The 12,692-nt window shown below is 40.9% G+C and overlaps 1 protein-coding gene across 1 annotated transcript in view; it reads left to right on the forward strand.

Moving 5' to 3' along the window:
* Positions 1–12,692, forward strand: part of LOC123997827 (growth hormone-releasing hormone receptor-like) — a 51,666-nt gene that overhangs the window by 21,316 nt on the left and 17,658 nt on the right. The window contains exon 5 of the mRNA XM_046302410.1: positions 2,848–2,945. Within this exon, the coding sequence (XP_046158366.1) occupies positions 2,848–2,945 (98 nt within the window). The remainder of the gene's footprint in view (positions 1–2,847; positions 2,946–12,692) is intronic.

The raw sequence follows: 12,692 nt of genomic DNA on the forward strand, positions 1-12,692 counted from the left end.
ATCGACTGAACTGCGGCTGTATCAATGTGTTTTGACAGTATTTGGTTTGGAACAGTGCCAAATGCATCTTGATCTGAAATCATTCACAGGAGCATGCAAGAACATTTTACCCATAGCCATGGACTACAATCGCCCTAGCTTGATTCCTACTGTTTACTAAGGGAAGTGAGCCCTGACTTGGGTTGCAAAGCTACCGGTAATTTAGCAAAGTTACTGGAATCTTCAGTAAATAAGGCAATTAACAGAAAATCTATAGCAGTCGATTGTAACTTTGGTAATTTATACTTGAATAACTTAAAAATATGTATTCATATATAGAATTCATGTTTTTGTAGATAGACAATATGGTTTAAGAGAAAATAGCCTAATTCATGGAAAAAAATTGAATCAACAATGGAATTATTTTGAATTATTTTTTATTTTACAACTCATGATGCCAAAACAGTCACAACAAATACATATTGACATAGTAAAATAAGTAAAAGTGTGTAAATAAAAATAGAAAGGATATTTCATACTGAAACTCCAAAGGTATTCACTAAGTTGACGGTTTATATGTAGGATAATTATTTATATTTTATATTTGACATGTGATTATGGACAGACAGAGGGCCAGCGATAATGACATCACAGCGGTGATAATCTGAAGCACCCAACTGGGCTACTAGATATCTTGTGATAGATTACATAAAATCCTTGAAAGTTACCAAAATTCTGGTAGTTTACTGGTAAACTTAAAAAGTTTCCAGTAATATACACTCCCTTTGCAACCTTAGCCCTGACTTAATTTGGTCCTTGGAGGAAATGTATAGACATTTGAGTGTTTCATAAATGATATTAGTGGACAGGATTTAAAGTTTGGACACCAGAAAAGCAATCAACTATCATCTGTTGCAGACCGTTGAATTGAAAAATGCTACATTTGACCTTTATGAAATTGCTTCCTGCTGTTGGGAAGTCTGTTGAAGGGCAGACTTACATTCGCCTGTACTGTAAATCTATGTTGGAATCAAGTGCAATTATGGCACACATAAAAACGAATGAAGGGGTTGTTGGCGGATGGTTGAGTATCCATTGTTAAATTTAGATATTAGCTTTTACTCACAACCGATTTGAGTAGTCAATTTAAGTGAAATATACCCATGTCATTTCAGCGACCGACTAATAACGATTTGGAGAGTCTATTCATATGTAATTGTCTCCCGTTTTTTTATATATTTATTGGAATTTGATTTCAACGGAATGTAATGACCATGTAATTTAAATTCTGGAAGGATATAGTTATTTGGAACAATAACGATTTGGAGAGTCTATCCATATCTAAATGTCACTCAATTGTGTATAATTTTATAGCTTAGTAATAAATACATTTCTATCATTTTTTAAAGAGTGAGGATGGATATTTAGTAGTATTTTGTTTGTCTAGTGGATCATCCTGGTAAACCAGACTAGAGGATTTGGCTTGGAGTTTTGTATCTTCACATGATCAGTACCACGGTTGAAAGCTCAACCATGTTCCATGAAGACACGATGTGATTGGCAACCATGTTCCATGAAGACACGATGTGATTGGCAACCATGTTCCATGAAGACACGATGTGATTGGCAACCATGTTCTATGAAGACACGATGTGATTGGCAACCATGTTCCATGAAGACACGATGTGATTGGCAACCATGTTCCATGAAGACACGATGTGATTGGCAACCATGAATAGCCTAATTTTGGTTCGGTAGACATGAGCGGAGTATGTTATGACGAATCACTTGTATGAGTCATGAATAGTGATATGATAAAGAGACAGTTAGCAGGGTTTAAAAGGCAGAATTGATCCTAGATCAGCACTCATACTATGAGAGGCTCCATGAATACAAGTCCTGAGGCCTCATTTACAAATGTTTTGTTCATGTCACACTATATATCTGAGTGCAAAGGATACGAACGTCTCAAAAGATTGAGATTTTTAAACATGGTGCATCACATTTGCATGCCCGTTACCAGTAAGATCCATCCTAATACTGTGCGTTCAGGAACAAGCATTATAACTCTTCCTCCATTCACCTTTTATGGTGACAATAACTCCCTTTATTTGCGGTATAATTTGAAACTATTGTATTTAGGCCATAGTAATATTTAAACGAAAGAGCGATGGCACATTTGATAAAATGTTTTTGGAGATGTTGGCAGAATGTTTTAATCTTGTGCAACAACTTTATACTGTATTTGGCAAAGGACTGTGACAGTTTCTGAAAGAAAAAACTATGGACAATTGTTATGGACAATTAAATGAGAGATGCGCATGGTATTTTGTTATATGGGTACTTCGGGAATATGAACCCATCCCAGACAGAAAAGGTGAGAAAAGTATTCTGCAGTGGTTATGAAAACAAAAGAAAAAGGAAATAGATTTCCAAGTCTAATTCTTTTAACTCCAAAAATAAAACACATTTTTGCATTTCTTATAACGGTAAACACCTGCATTTTGTTTTCCCGTTTTTAAATATTTCTTTCTCGATAAGCCTGTCATCATATCCCCCATTTGCACAAAATATTTACTTGTCTGCTTGCCATATAATACCTAGACCACAAGAAAATGTACGTACACAAGCTCTACAGTTTGCGTGGAGGTAAGGAAAAGTTACGTTTTTTATAAATGCCAACTTTTGCAGGAAACTGGGCCCATATTTACAGTCAAAGTTGTAATGCTGGTGTAGGATCAGTTTGGCCTTTTAGTTCATAATGAATAACATTTATATGGATAGGGCACACGGTCAGACCTGATCCTAGATCAGCACTGCTACTCTGAAACTGTGATGTCTACTTCTCTGTATGTGAAAACCATGCAGGAGTCATACTTTGCCACGGTGAAGCTGATCTACTCCATTGGCTACGGCACCTCCCTGTTCTTCCTGTCCATCGCCGTGGTGATTCTGCTGCTCTTCAGGTAGGTGGAGGTCAAAGGTTGTAACCTGGTGTACCAGGTGATTGATTTGTTGATTAATTAATTGATTAATTGGGATGAAGAACGGCTGGAACAGTTCCAGATTCCACATGATTTTCCATGGTCCACCCACAGAAATTACAGTTGAAGTCGGAAGTTTACATACAGCTTAGCCAAATACATTTAAACTCAGTTTTTCACAATTCCTGACATTTAATCCTAGTAAAAAATCCTTGTTTTAGGTCAGTTAGGATTACCACTTTATTTTAAGAATGTGAAATGTCAGAATAATAGTAGAGAGAATGATTTATTTCAGCTTTTATTTCTTTCATCACATTCCCAGTGGGTCAGAAGTTTAAGCTTCCCACAATAAGTTGGGTGAATTTTGGCCCATTCCTCCTGACAGAGCTGGTGTAACTGAGTCAGGTTTGTAGGCCTCCTTGCTCGCACACACTTTTTCAGTTCTGCCCACATATTTTCTATAGGATTGAGGTCAGGGCTTTGTGATGACCCCTCAAATACCTTGACTTTGTTGTCCTTAGGCCATTTTGGAAGTATGCTTGGGGTCATTGTCCATTTGGAAGACCCATTTGCGACCAAGCTTTAACTTCCAGACTGATGTCTTGAGACGTTGCTTCAATATATCCACATAATTTCCATCCTCATGATGCCATATATTTTGTGAAGAGTGCCAGTCCCTCCTGCTGCAAAGTACCACCACAACACGATGCTGCCACCCCCGTGCTTCACGGTTGGGATGGTGTTCTTCGGCTTGCAAGCCTCCCCCTTTTTCCTCCAAACAGAACGATGGTCATTATGGCAAAACGGTTATATTTTTATTTCATCAGACCAGAGGACATTTCTCCAAAAAGTACGATCTTCGTCACCATGTGCAGTTGTGAGCCGTAGTCTGGCTTTTTTATGTTGGTTTTGGAGCAGTGGTTTCTTCCTTGCTGAGCGGCCTTTCAGGTTATGTCGATATAGGACTCGTTTTACTGTGGATATAGATACTTTTGTACGTGTTTACGTCAGCATTGTCACAAGGTCCTTTGCTGTTGTTCTGCGATTGATTTGCACTTTTTGCACCAAAGTATGTTCATCTCTAGGAGGGCTGCTAGGAGACAGAACGTGTCTCCTTCCTGAGCGGTATGACGGCTGCGTGGTCCCATGGTGTTTATACTTGCACACTATTGTTTGTACAGGTGAACGTGGTACCTCCTTGCGTTTGGAAATTGCTCCCAAGGATGAACCAGACTTGTGGAGGTCTACAATTGTTTTTCTGAGGTCTTGGCTGATTTCTTTTGATTTTCCCATGTTGTTAAGCAGAGGCACTGAGTTTAAAGGTAGACCTTGAAATACATCCACAAGTACACCTCCAATTGACTCAAATTATGTCAATTAGCCTATCAGAAGCTTCTAAAGCCATGACATGATTTTCTGGAATTTTCCAAGCTGTTTAAAGGCACAGTCAACTAATTGATGTAAAATATATCACTAGCCACTTTAAACAATGCTACTTAATATAATGTTTACATTATACCCTACATTACTCATCTCATATGTATATGTATATACTGTACTCTATATCATCTACTGCATCTTTATGTATCACTAGCCACTTTAAACTATGCCACTTTTGTTTACATACTCTACATTACTCATCTCATATGTATATACTGTACTGAATACCATATACTGCATCTTGCCTATGCCGTTCTGTACCATCACTCATTCATATATCTTTATGTACATATTCTTTATCCCTTTACACTTGTGTGTATAAGGTAGTAGTTTTGAAATTGTTAGGTTAGATTACTTGTTGGTTATTACTGCATTGTTGGAACTAGAAGCACAAACATTTCGCTACACTCGCATTAACATCTGCTAACCATGTGTATGTGACAAATAAATTTGATTTGGTGTATGTAAACTTCTGACCCACTGGAATTGTGATACAGTGAATTAATCTGTCTGTAAACAATTGTTGGAAAAATGACTTGTGTTATGCAGAAAGTAGATGTCCTAACTGACTTGCCAAAACTATAGTTTGTTAACAAGAAATTTATGGAGTGGTTGAACAACGAGTTTTAATGACTCCAACACAAGTGTATGTAAACTTCCGACTTCAACTGTATATTAGTCAAATGAAAGATTTCTCAATATAACTTGAACTAACAGAAGTAGAGATGTGATCAGATCCTTATAAAGAGGTAACCGACACTTCTTCTCAGACTAAGAAAACCTATAGTTTGCCGTTCTGCAGCTCTGTGCTGTATTCTGTCCATTTTATCATAGGGGTGAAGCCTAGGACCCCTGTCACTAATGAGGGACAATGGCACTCCATTTCTCCCCGCTACACCTATGTTGGTTTCAGACGATCCTGTTGAGTGAATGTCTAGCACGCTTTCCTCCCGCATCTTCTCTCCCTCCTCTCATCTCTCCTCCTCTCCTCCTTCATCTTCTCTCCCTCCTCTCATCTCTCCTCCTCTCATCTCTCATCCTCTCCTCCCTCCTCTCCCTCCAGACATTTTTTTGCAGTCTAATCTAATCAAACATGTGGGCACTCTGAAAGGACAAATCCATAGATTGTGATTTGCTGTCTCTCTCGCTCTGGCTCTCTCTCTCTCTCTGCCTCGTACCAAATGAAAGGGAGTCTCTTTAATTAATGAAGGTAAAAGAGAATGGTGTTTTGTATCGTACAGTTATGACTAGGGTTGCAAAGTTGCCGGAATCTGCAGTCATTGGTAATTAACAAACAAATCGATGGCAATCTATAGTAACTTGCTGGTAATTTATATGTCTTTTTTTATTTCTGGGTCCATATTGTCCATATTGTTTAAATAATATTAAAGAGGATATTTCATACTGAAACCATCATATTAAACACCAATGGTATTCACTAAATGTATGGTTTATATTTAGGATAATGTTTTACAGCTGTGCCATTCTATATTGTATTTATTTTAAATATCGCCCTATTTTGAAGAACAAACTAATCACGCCTGACAAAGCCAATGAACACTGTGCCTCACCGGAATCCTTGTTTTACACAGGTGATTAACCCGAGATACGGATTAATTCCTTCAATTCAGTACCTCTTCACCGAGACCAGAACTGGCGGCACAGGCCGAACGGGTGTTGTACCTTGTTTCAGCCCTGCAGGGAACAGTAGTTAGTCATAACTTCGTTCCCTTTCAGCTCTGTACAACACCGCAATGGGTACATGACATCACGCCGCAAGACGACCCCAGCAACACCAACCAAAATGGTCCATGGCAGACCACCCAGAGTTGCAACTGGACAGGAAAACCTGCAGTATTGTTTAATCTGCTGCCAGAGCCATAAACACACTGTGGGCAGGAGGCTGCACTGGGGGTAGTGACATCCAAGCGATAAAACCTCATAAAAATGTGTGGTGATGCCCAACTCGCCACAAATATCTCTGCCCAAGATGCCACCAGACCCCTGGTGGAGTGGGCGCCTACTAGTGGTGAGCGGGTCAGCTGTTTTTTCCGCCCGCAATTGCTAATAAGCAATCCACGACCGTCTGACGATATGTGATAAAATTCAAATCTGAGGCAATTTATGCTTGATCTGGCAATGTGGTCCGGAGGCTCAGTATGGAAGGTGTCACTCACTTTCGAAGCCTCCGGAGACTTGTGACAGGCCAAATCGAGCTCTATACCTCATCGCCGTAAACCACCCACATTTTGTAACAATGCGGAGGGCTCTGTGTAGCTCCGCATTGACATGATTGGTTGACGGTAGTTGGGGGCAGGAGGTCCTGAAACCTACTTACTTGACTTCTTCCTTCACAACAGTTCTGCTCTGTTCAGAGAAGCGCAAGAAGTATGAATGTTCTTCCTTCTGCAGAGGCCGCAACACATTAAATGCTGTATGGATTGACCATGCAGGCTAATAAAATATTTTTTGTCAGGGGGTGCAGGATATATTTTGTGGGATTTAGATATGTTTCTGCTTATAAATTCAGACATTTTGATAGGCTATTTGTTAGTCAACTCGTCTATAATTAGATACATGCAGCTTCACTTCTGTCATATGTTGTCCTAGAAGACTAAATTAACCCTTGCTCACCAGAATACCATAAATTGATGCTTTAATCTAGTTTACATTGGTAAAGTTGTCTCTGTCATCTCTGCTTCTTTCATGGCGCGAAGACATTTAGGGACCGGGAAGATAACTCCCCCCCCCCCAAACACTTGTGAAATATTTTTCTGTGAAAACGACCCAACATGTTTCTGATAAGATTTCAGTTCGGCTTTGATGCATATTTTGTGGGGTTGAAATACTAACAGCTTTTATGTTGCTGAGATGTGTCTAACTGAGCATTAGCATTCTCTAAAGCAGGTCTGGAGTAATGCAGGGGCTTACCGGGGCAAGACATGGGTTTACCGGGGCTGAAGCCCATTGTATGTATTTTATATGTCATGTGGTGGGAAAAGTACCCAATTTTCATACTTTAGTATGAAGTAAAGTAAAGATACCTTCATAGAATGTAATCTGCGTAATCCCCCCCCCCAAAAAAAAACATTTATTGTAATGTTGAATACTCAAATAAATGTTCAAAATCACCTTTCTGGTCAAAATAGTTATATATTGCTGAGGTGTAGTCACTTTTGAGGACATAAGCTCAAGTACACAGTACAAATATGTTAAAATATATGAAAAAAATATATATATTTGATGTATTGTGCTATGATGTAACGATTGCAGCATGTGCTTCGTCAGTGGCTGTGATGTAGGGTTCAGCCAGGAGTTAAAATATATGATAAAAATAATAAATATATGCCATTTAGCAGACGCTTTTATCCAAAGCGACTTACAGTCATGTGTGCATATATTCTACGTATGGGTGGTCCCGGGGATCGAACCCACTACCCTGGCGTTACAAGCGCCATGCTCTACCAACTGAGCTACAGAAGGACCAGTTGATTGACAGTCGAAAGAGCAAATGAAATGTTTGGAGGGACATCCCAGATTCAAGTGGTTTCAGATTTCACATCCTACAGGCTCAGAAAAAAAGGCCATGCAAAAACCTGATATCTCTAGCTTAAACTAACGGATTTTGATAGGAATTTGTTTTATTATGTTACTTAGATGCATGCACGGGTGCATCAAAATACTCTTAAAGGCCATGTTTTACCTTAACCCCCCCCCCAAACAATAATAAGTAGTGCGTACAGTGGCTTGCGAAAGTATTCACCCCCCTTGGCATTTTTCATATTTTGTTGCCTTACAACCTGGAATTAAAATGGACATTTTTGAGGGTTTGTAACATTTGATTTACACAACATGCCTACCACTTTGAAGATGCAAAATATTTTTTCTTGTCAAAAAAAACAAAAAATAAGTAAAAGAAAAACTTGAGTGTGCATAACTATTCACCCCCCAAGTCAATACTTTGTAGAGCCACCGTTTGCAGAAATTACAGCTGCAAGTCTCTTGGGGTATGTCTCAATAAGCTTGGCACATCTGGGATATTTGCCCATTCTTCAAGAAAAAACTGCTCCAGCTTCATTAAGTTGGATGGGTTCCACTGGTGTACAGCCATCTTTAAATCATACCACAGATTAACAATTGGATTGAGGTCTGGGCTTTGACTAAGCGATTCCAGCCATCATTCCTTCAATTCTGACCAGTTTCCCAGTCCCTGCCGATGGGAAAAACATCCCCACAGCATGATGCTGCCACCACCATGCTTCACTGTGGTGATAGTGTTCTCGGGGTGATGAGCGGTGTTGGGTTAGTGCCAGACATAGCGTTTTCCTTCATTGCCAAAAAGCTCAATTTTAGTCTCATCTGACTAGAATACCTTCTTCCACATGTTTGGGGAGTTTCCTATATGCCTTTTGGCAAACACCAAATGTGTTTGCTCATTTTTTTATTTAAACTGTGGAGTGTACGGCTTAAAGTGGTCCTATGGATAGATACTCCAATCTCCGATGTGGAGCTTTGCAGCTCCTTCAGGGTTATATTTGATATCTTTGTTGCCTCTCTGATTAATGCCCTCCTTGCCTGGTCCGTGAGTTTTGGTGGGCGACCCTCTCTTTGGCAGGTTTATTGTAGTGCCATATTCTTTCCATTTTTTAATAGTGGATTTAATGGTGCTCCGTGGGATGATATTTTTTTATAACCCAACCCTGATCCGTACTTCTCCACAACTTTGTCCCTGACCTGTTTGGAGAGCTAATTGGTCTTCATGGTGCCCCTTGCTTAGTGGTGTTGCAGACTTCACTTCACCAATTTGGACTATTTTGTATATGTCCATTACATGAACCCCCCCCCCAGAAATGTTCAATTACAGGTTGTAATGCAACAAAATAGGAAAAACACCTAGAGGGATAAATACTTTTGCAAGGCACTGTATATGTATGAATCTGTTATGTCACTTTTTTGTTCTTCAATCTGACAGTAAATTGATGATATAAACGATTTATATACTTCTGGGCTGCATGCGCACCATATAAATATGAAATAGAACATTGTCCAGGCTTGACGTAGATTCAGGTGAATACATTTGGAATGCTGAGCCACCGGCTCAAGGTTTCTTTTGACAATGAAGCACCCTACTACAGCCATATAGACGGGAGTAGGCAAGAAGGAGGTGGCCGATGGTGGCTAAAGTAATGTCTAGTTGGTCAGAAAAGTATGGTAAGTTACCGAGTGAGTATCTTTGATAACTGCCTAGTTGGTTAGCTAGCTAGCTGCGTTTTACACTTAGTTCATTATCTAGCTAGCTAACTACAGTACCAGTCAAAAGTTTAGACACACCTACTCATTCCAGGGTTTTTCATTATTTGTACTGTTTTATATATTGTAGAATAATAGTGAAGACATTAAAACTATGAAATAACACATATGGAATCATGAAGTAACCAAAAAAGTGTTAAACAAATGAAAATATATTTTATATTTCGAAGTAGCCAACTTTTGCATTGATGACAACTTTGTTTGAAAATCGAGAGCAGATTGATCTCAGTTTGTCAATGTCAGAGTAGCCACTCATTTTGGTCATTTGTGTATTGCTAAAAAATATTAATTGTATGTCTTCTATCATGTCACTGATGTAGAATTGCATGAAAAGTGTTTTTAAAAATAAAAAAAATCTAATCCTGCTAACAAATGTTCCCTGTGTGTGGAAATCCTAAAAGCACCTCTGCTTAAGTGTTGCCTATACCACATCGCAAATTATAAAGAGGCTTTTCCTTCAACAGTAAATTTACTATGCATTGCATTGCATCTGGGTACACAGATTTGTTTACAGAAAATTATGGTGTGTCCCGGGAAGTGAGGTTTGGTAATTCCTGACTTTTGCTGTCATATGCCAGAGCCAGATTAGCAAGACCGACAAGAAGTTTTTCACTCCTGCTCCACTCGATGTACATACATAATGCTTGTACCAGACAGACTGAACATGGGAAACCATCTCCATCGACTCTGCTTCCACCAGCCAATTGTCCAGATAGTCCAATATCCTGAGCCCCAGACACTGCATAGGTGCCATACCCGCCTCCACAACTTGCGTGGCGAGACGGAAAGCCTGAAAGTGAGGACCAGAAACCATAGGCTGCAGCCTTGAATCAGAACCTCAGGAACTTTCTGTGATGGAAATATAGTGCAACATGAAAGTAGGTGTCCTTCAGGTTGATGGGTGGTGAACCAAACGCCCGGGCGCACTGACTGTAACATCCGAATGTTCGTGAGCATTCTGAATTTGTAGACCCCGTGGTGCTTGTTTAGGGCATGCAGGTCCAAAATGGGATGCAAAGTCCTACCCCTTTTGGGAACCAGAGAATTTCCGGTTGTACCAGCGGTTTTGGGCATCTGACATAGAAACCACTTGGATTACCTGCTTTCTGGAGAAGGGAAGAAATCTCCTCTCTCAAAACGGCGCTGAGGCCTCGGGAACAGTCGAAGTAATGACGTCGTAAAATCGTGAGGGACGCACAACAAACTGTAGCCTATACCCCGACGTCACGATTCGCATCATCCAGGGTGACACTGCTCATGCACGCCATTGGTCGACACAGACAGCAAGTCTCCTGTAAGTCTCCATCTGAAGGGGCGGACTGGGAGAATTTGGTCATTTTCCATGCCTTTTTAAAATTTCCACCACTCTCAACAACCAAGTGTCTGACGGGACTTTTTTATTAAGCTCACATGTGGAGGAGACGACACTATTGACACCCGTGAACACCGTGAAACAGTGTGTTTAAGTACTGACATTTGCCTGAAGCCAGGTTCACTCTGGGTTTGGGGACTTCGGCTACCAGTTACATACCCTGGTTGGCCGTGCCACTTGGGGGTACTTTTGTCAAGCAAACATCTGGAGAGCGGACCATGCCACCTCCATTCTCATCGCGCTAGGTGCATGGGGGGCTGCTGCCTTCCCCGCTCCGTAGATGGACCAGCTTTCACGTCATCCTTGGGAGCAAAATGGTGCCTGTGCCTAGCAGACTGCCGCTGCTCTTGTGAAACAGGACAAGCAGGAACAGTCTTGGGTTTGCACCAGGAAGCCAGCGCAGCCCGCTTACCCGCATGTACTCTGTCTGCAGACCCTCTAGAAGACAATGCCACCGCAGCAGCAAAGGTCCTCCGATCCCCTGCTTATTTTTCTCCTCAAAACGAGACTGCATAAAGTATACTCCAGGGCTGAGCCGAACAACACCATAGGAGAAATCGTCTCTCTCACGTCAGCCAACTATTCAGTCTGGTAAACCTGCAGCATTATGACCTCGTTCAGGGACCGCGCCTCCAACCCGCTAAGCTCATGGACAAAGTCTGGAAAAAGAGGCAAGCGGTGCTTGACTGCAGCTAACGCCGGTGCCAGGTATTTCCCACCAAACCTGACACCTGACACCTGTCACCTTCACTGACACTCGCGAAGCTGCTCTGCGACATAGATCAATGAGCAGCGCGCTACAAACAATCCCCTGCTACATCCGTTAAGTTGTTGTAAAGCCTGATAAAACGTGTGTTCCAATGTTTGTTTGTTTTTAAGAAATGCGTGAATGGTTCTGCTCAGCACGAGGTGCAGAGCGGATGAATTGAAGGAATGAGGGTTCATCACCTGTTGAAGGCGGGGCTTCCGGTGAGACACAGTGTTCATTGGCCCTGTCAGATGTGATTCTAACGTTCTTCAGTAAAGGGCGCTAGCTCGCGAGTTGTGTTGGACAGAGTGATTAGGGAACTGACTGGGCTCAAACATTGGGGATGGCGATATATAGAGCCCATGACATTTGGATTGTATGATGAGCTGGAAATGTAATAATCAGAGGGGCAGATGCTCTAAACCTTTGCTAATGCTAAGTGGTATAACTGTATAGTCTCAACAATGCACACCTGCTACTGCCAAGCACAGTCTTGTTTGCTCTCTCGCTCCAGCCCGCCGGTAATTATTTTTTAAATTTTATTGAACCTTTTAACTGATTTACTTTGTCTACATATCCATAGCGAAATTATGACACAACAATAAGCAATTCATTAACGTGTTAAAACAGGTCCCAACGGCATAATTAAACGTTAATGACATATCCATAGCATATCTACGGCACGTTCGGGTCACGCTATGCAATAACTCATATTTATCGTACCAATCTTAACTAGCCCCATTTCCCCCATGCACCATTGACCTCAGTGAGAATACGGTAAGTGTGGGCTTATACTGGTCTGTGGGGGAAATGGGGCTAGTACAGGCTATATATCAGCATAATTTGCTAAACTTGGTTT

Source organism: Oncorhynchus gorbuscha, linkage group LG15, assembly GCF_021184085.1.
Source record: "Oncorhynchus gorbuscha isolate QuinsamMale2020 ecotype Even-year linkage group LG15, OgorEven_v1.0, whole genome shotgun sequence".
In the NCBI taxonomy this organism is placed as follows: domain Eukaryota; kingdom Metazoa; phylum Chordata; class Actinopteri; order Salmoniformes; family Salmonidae; genus Oncorhynchus; species Oncorhynchus gorbuscha.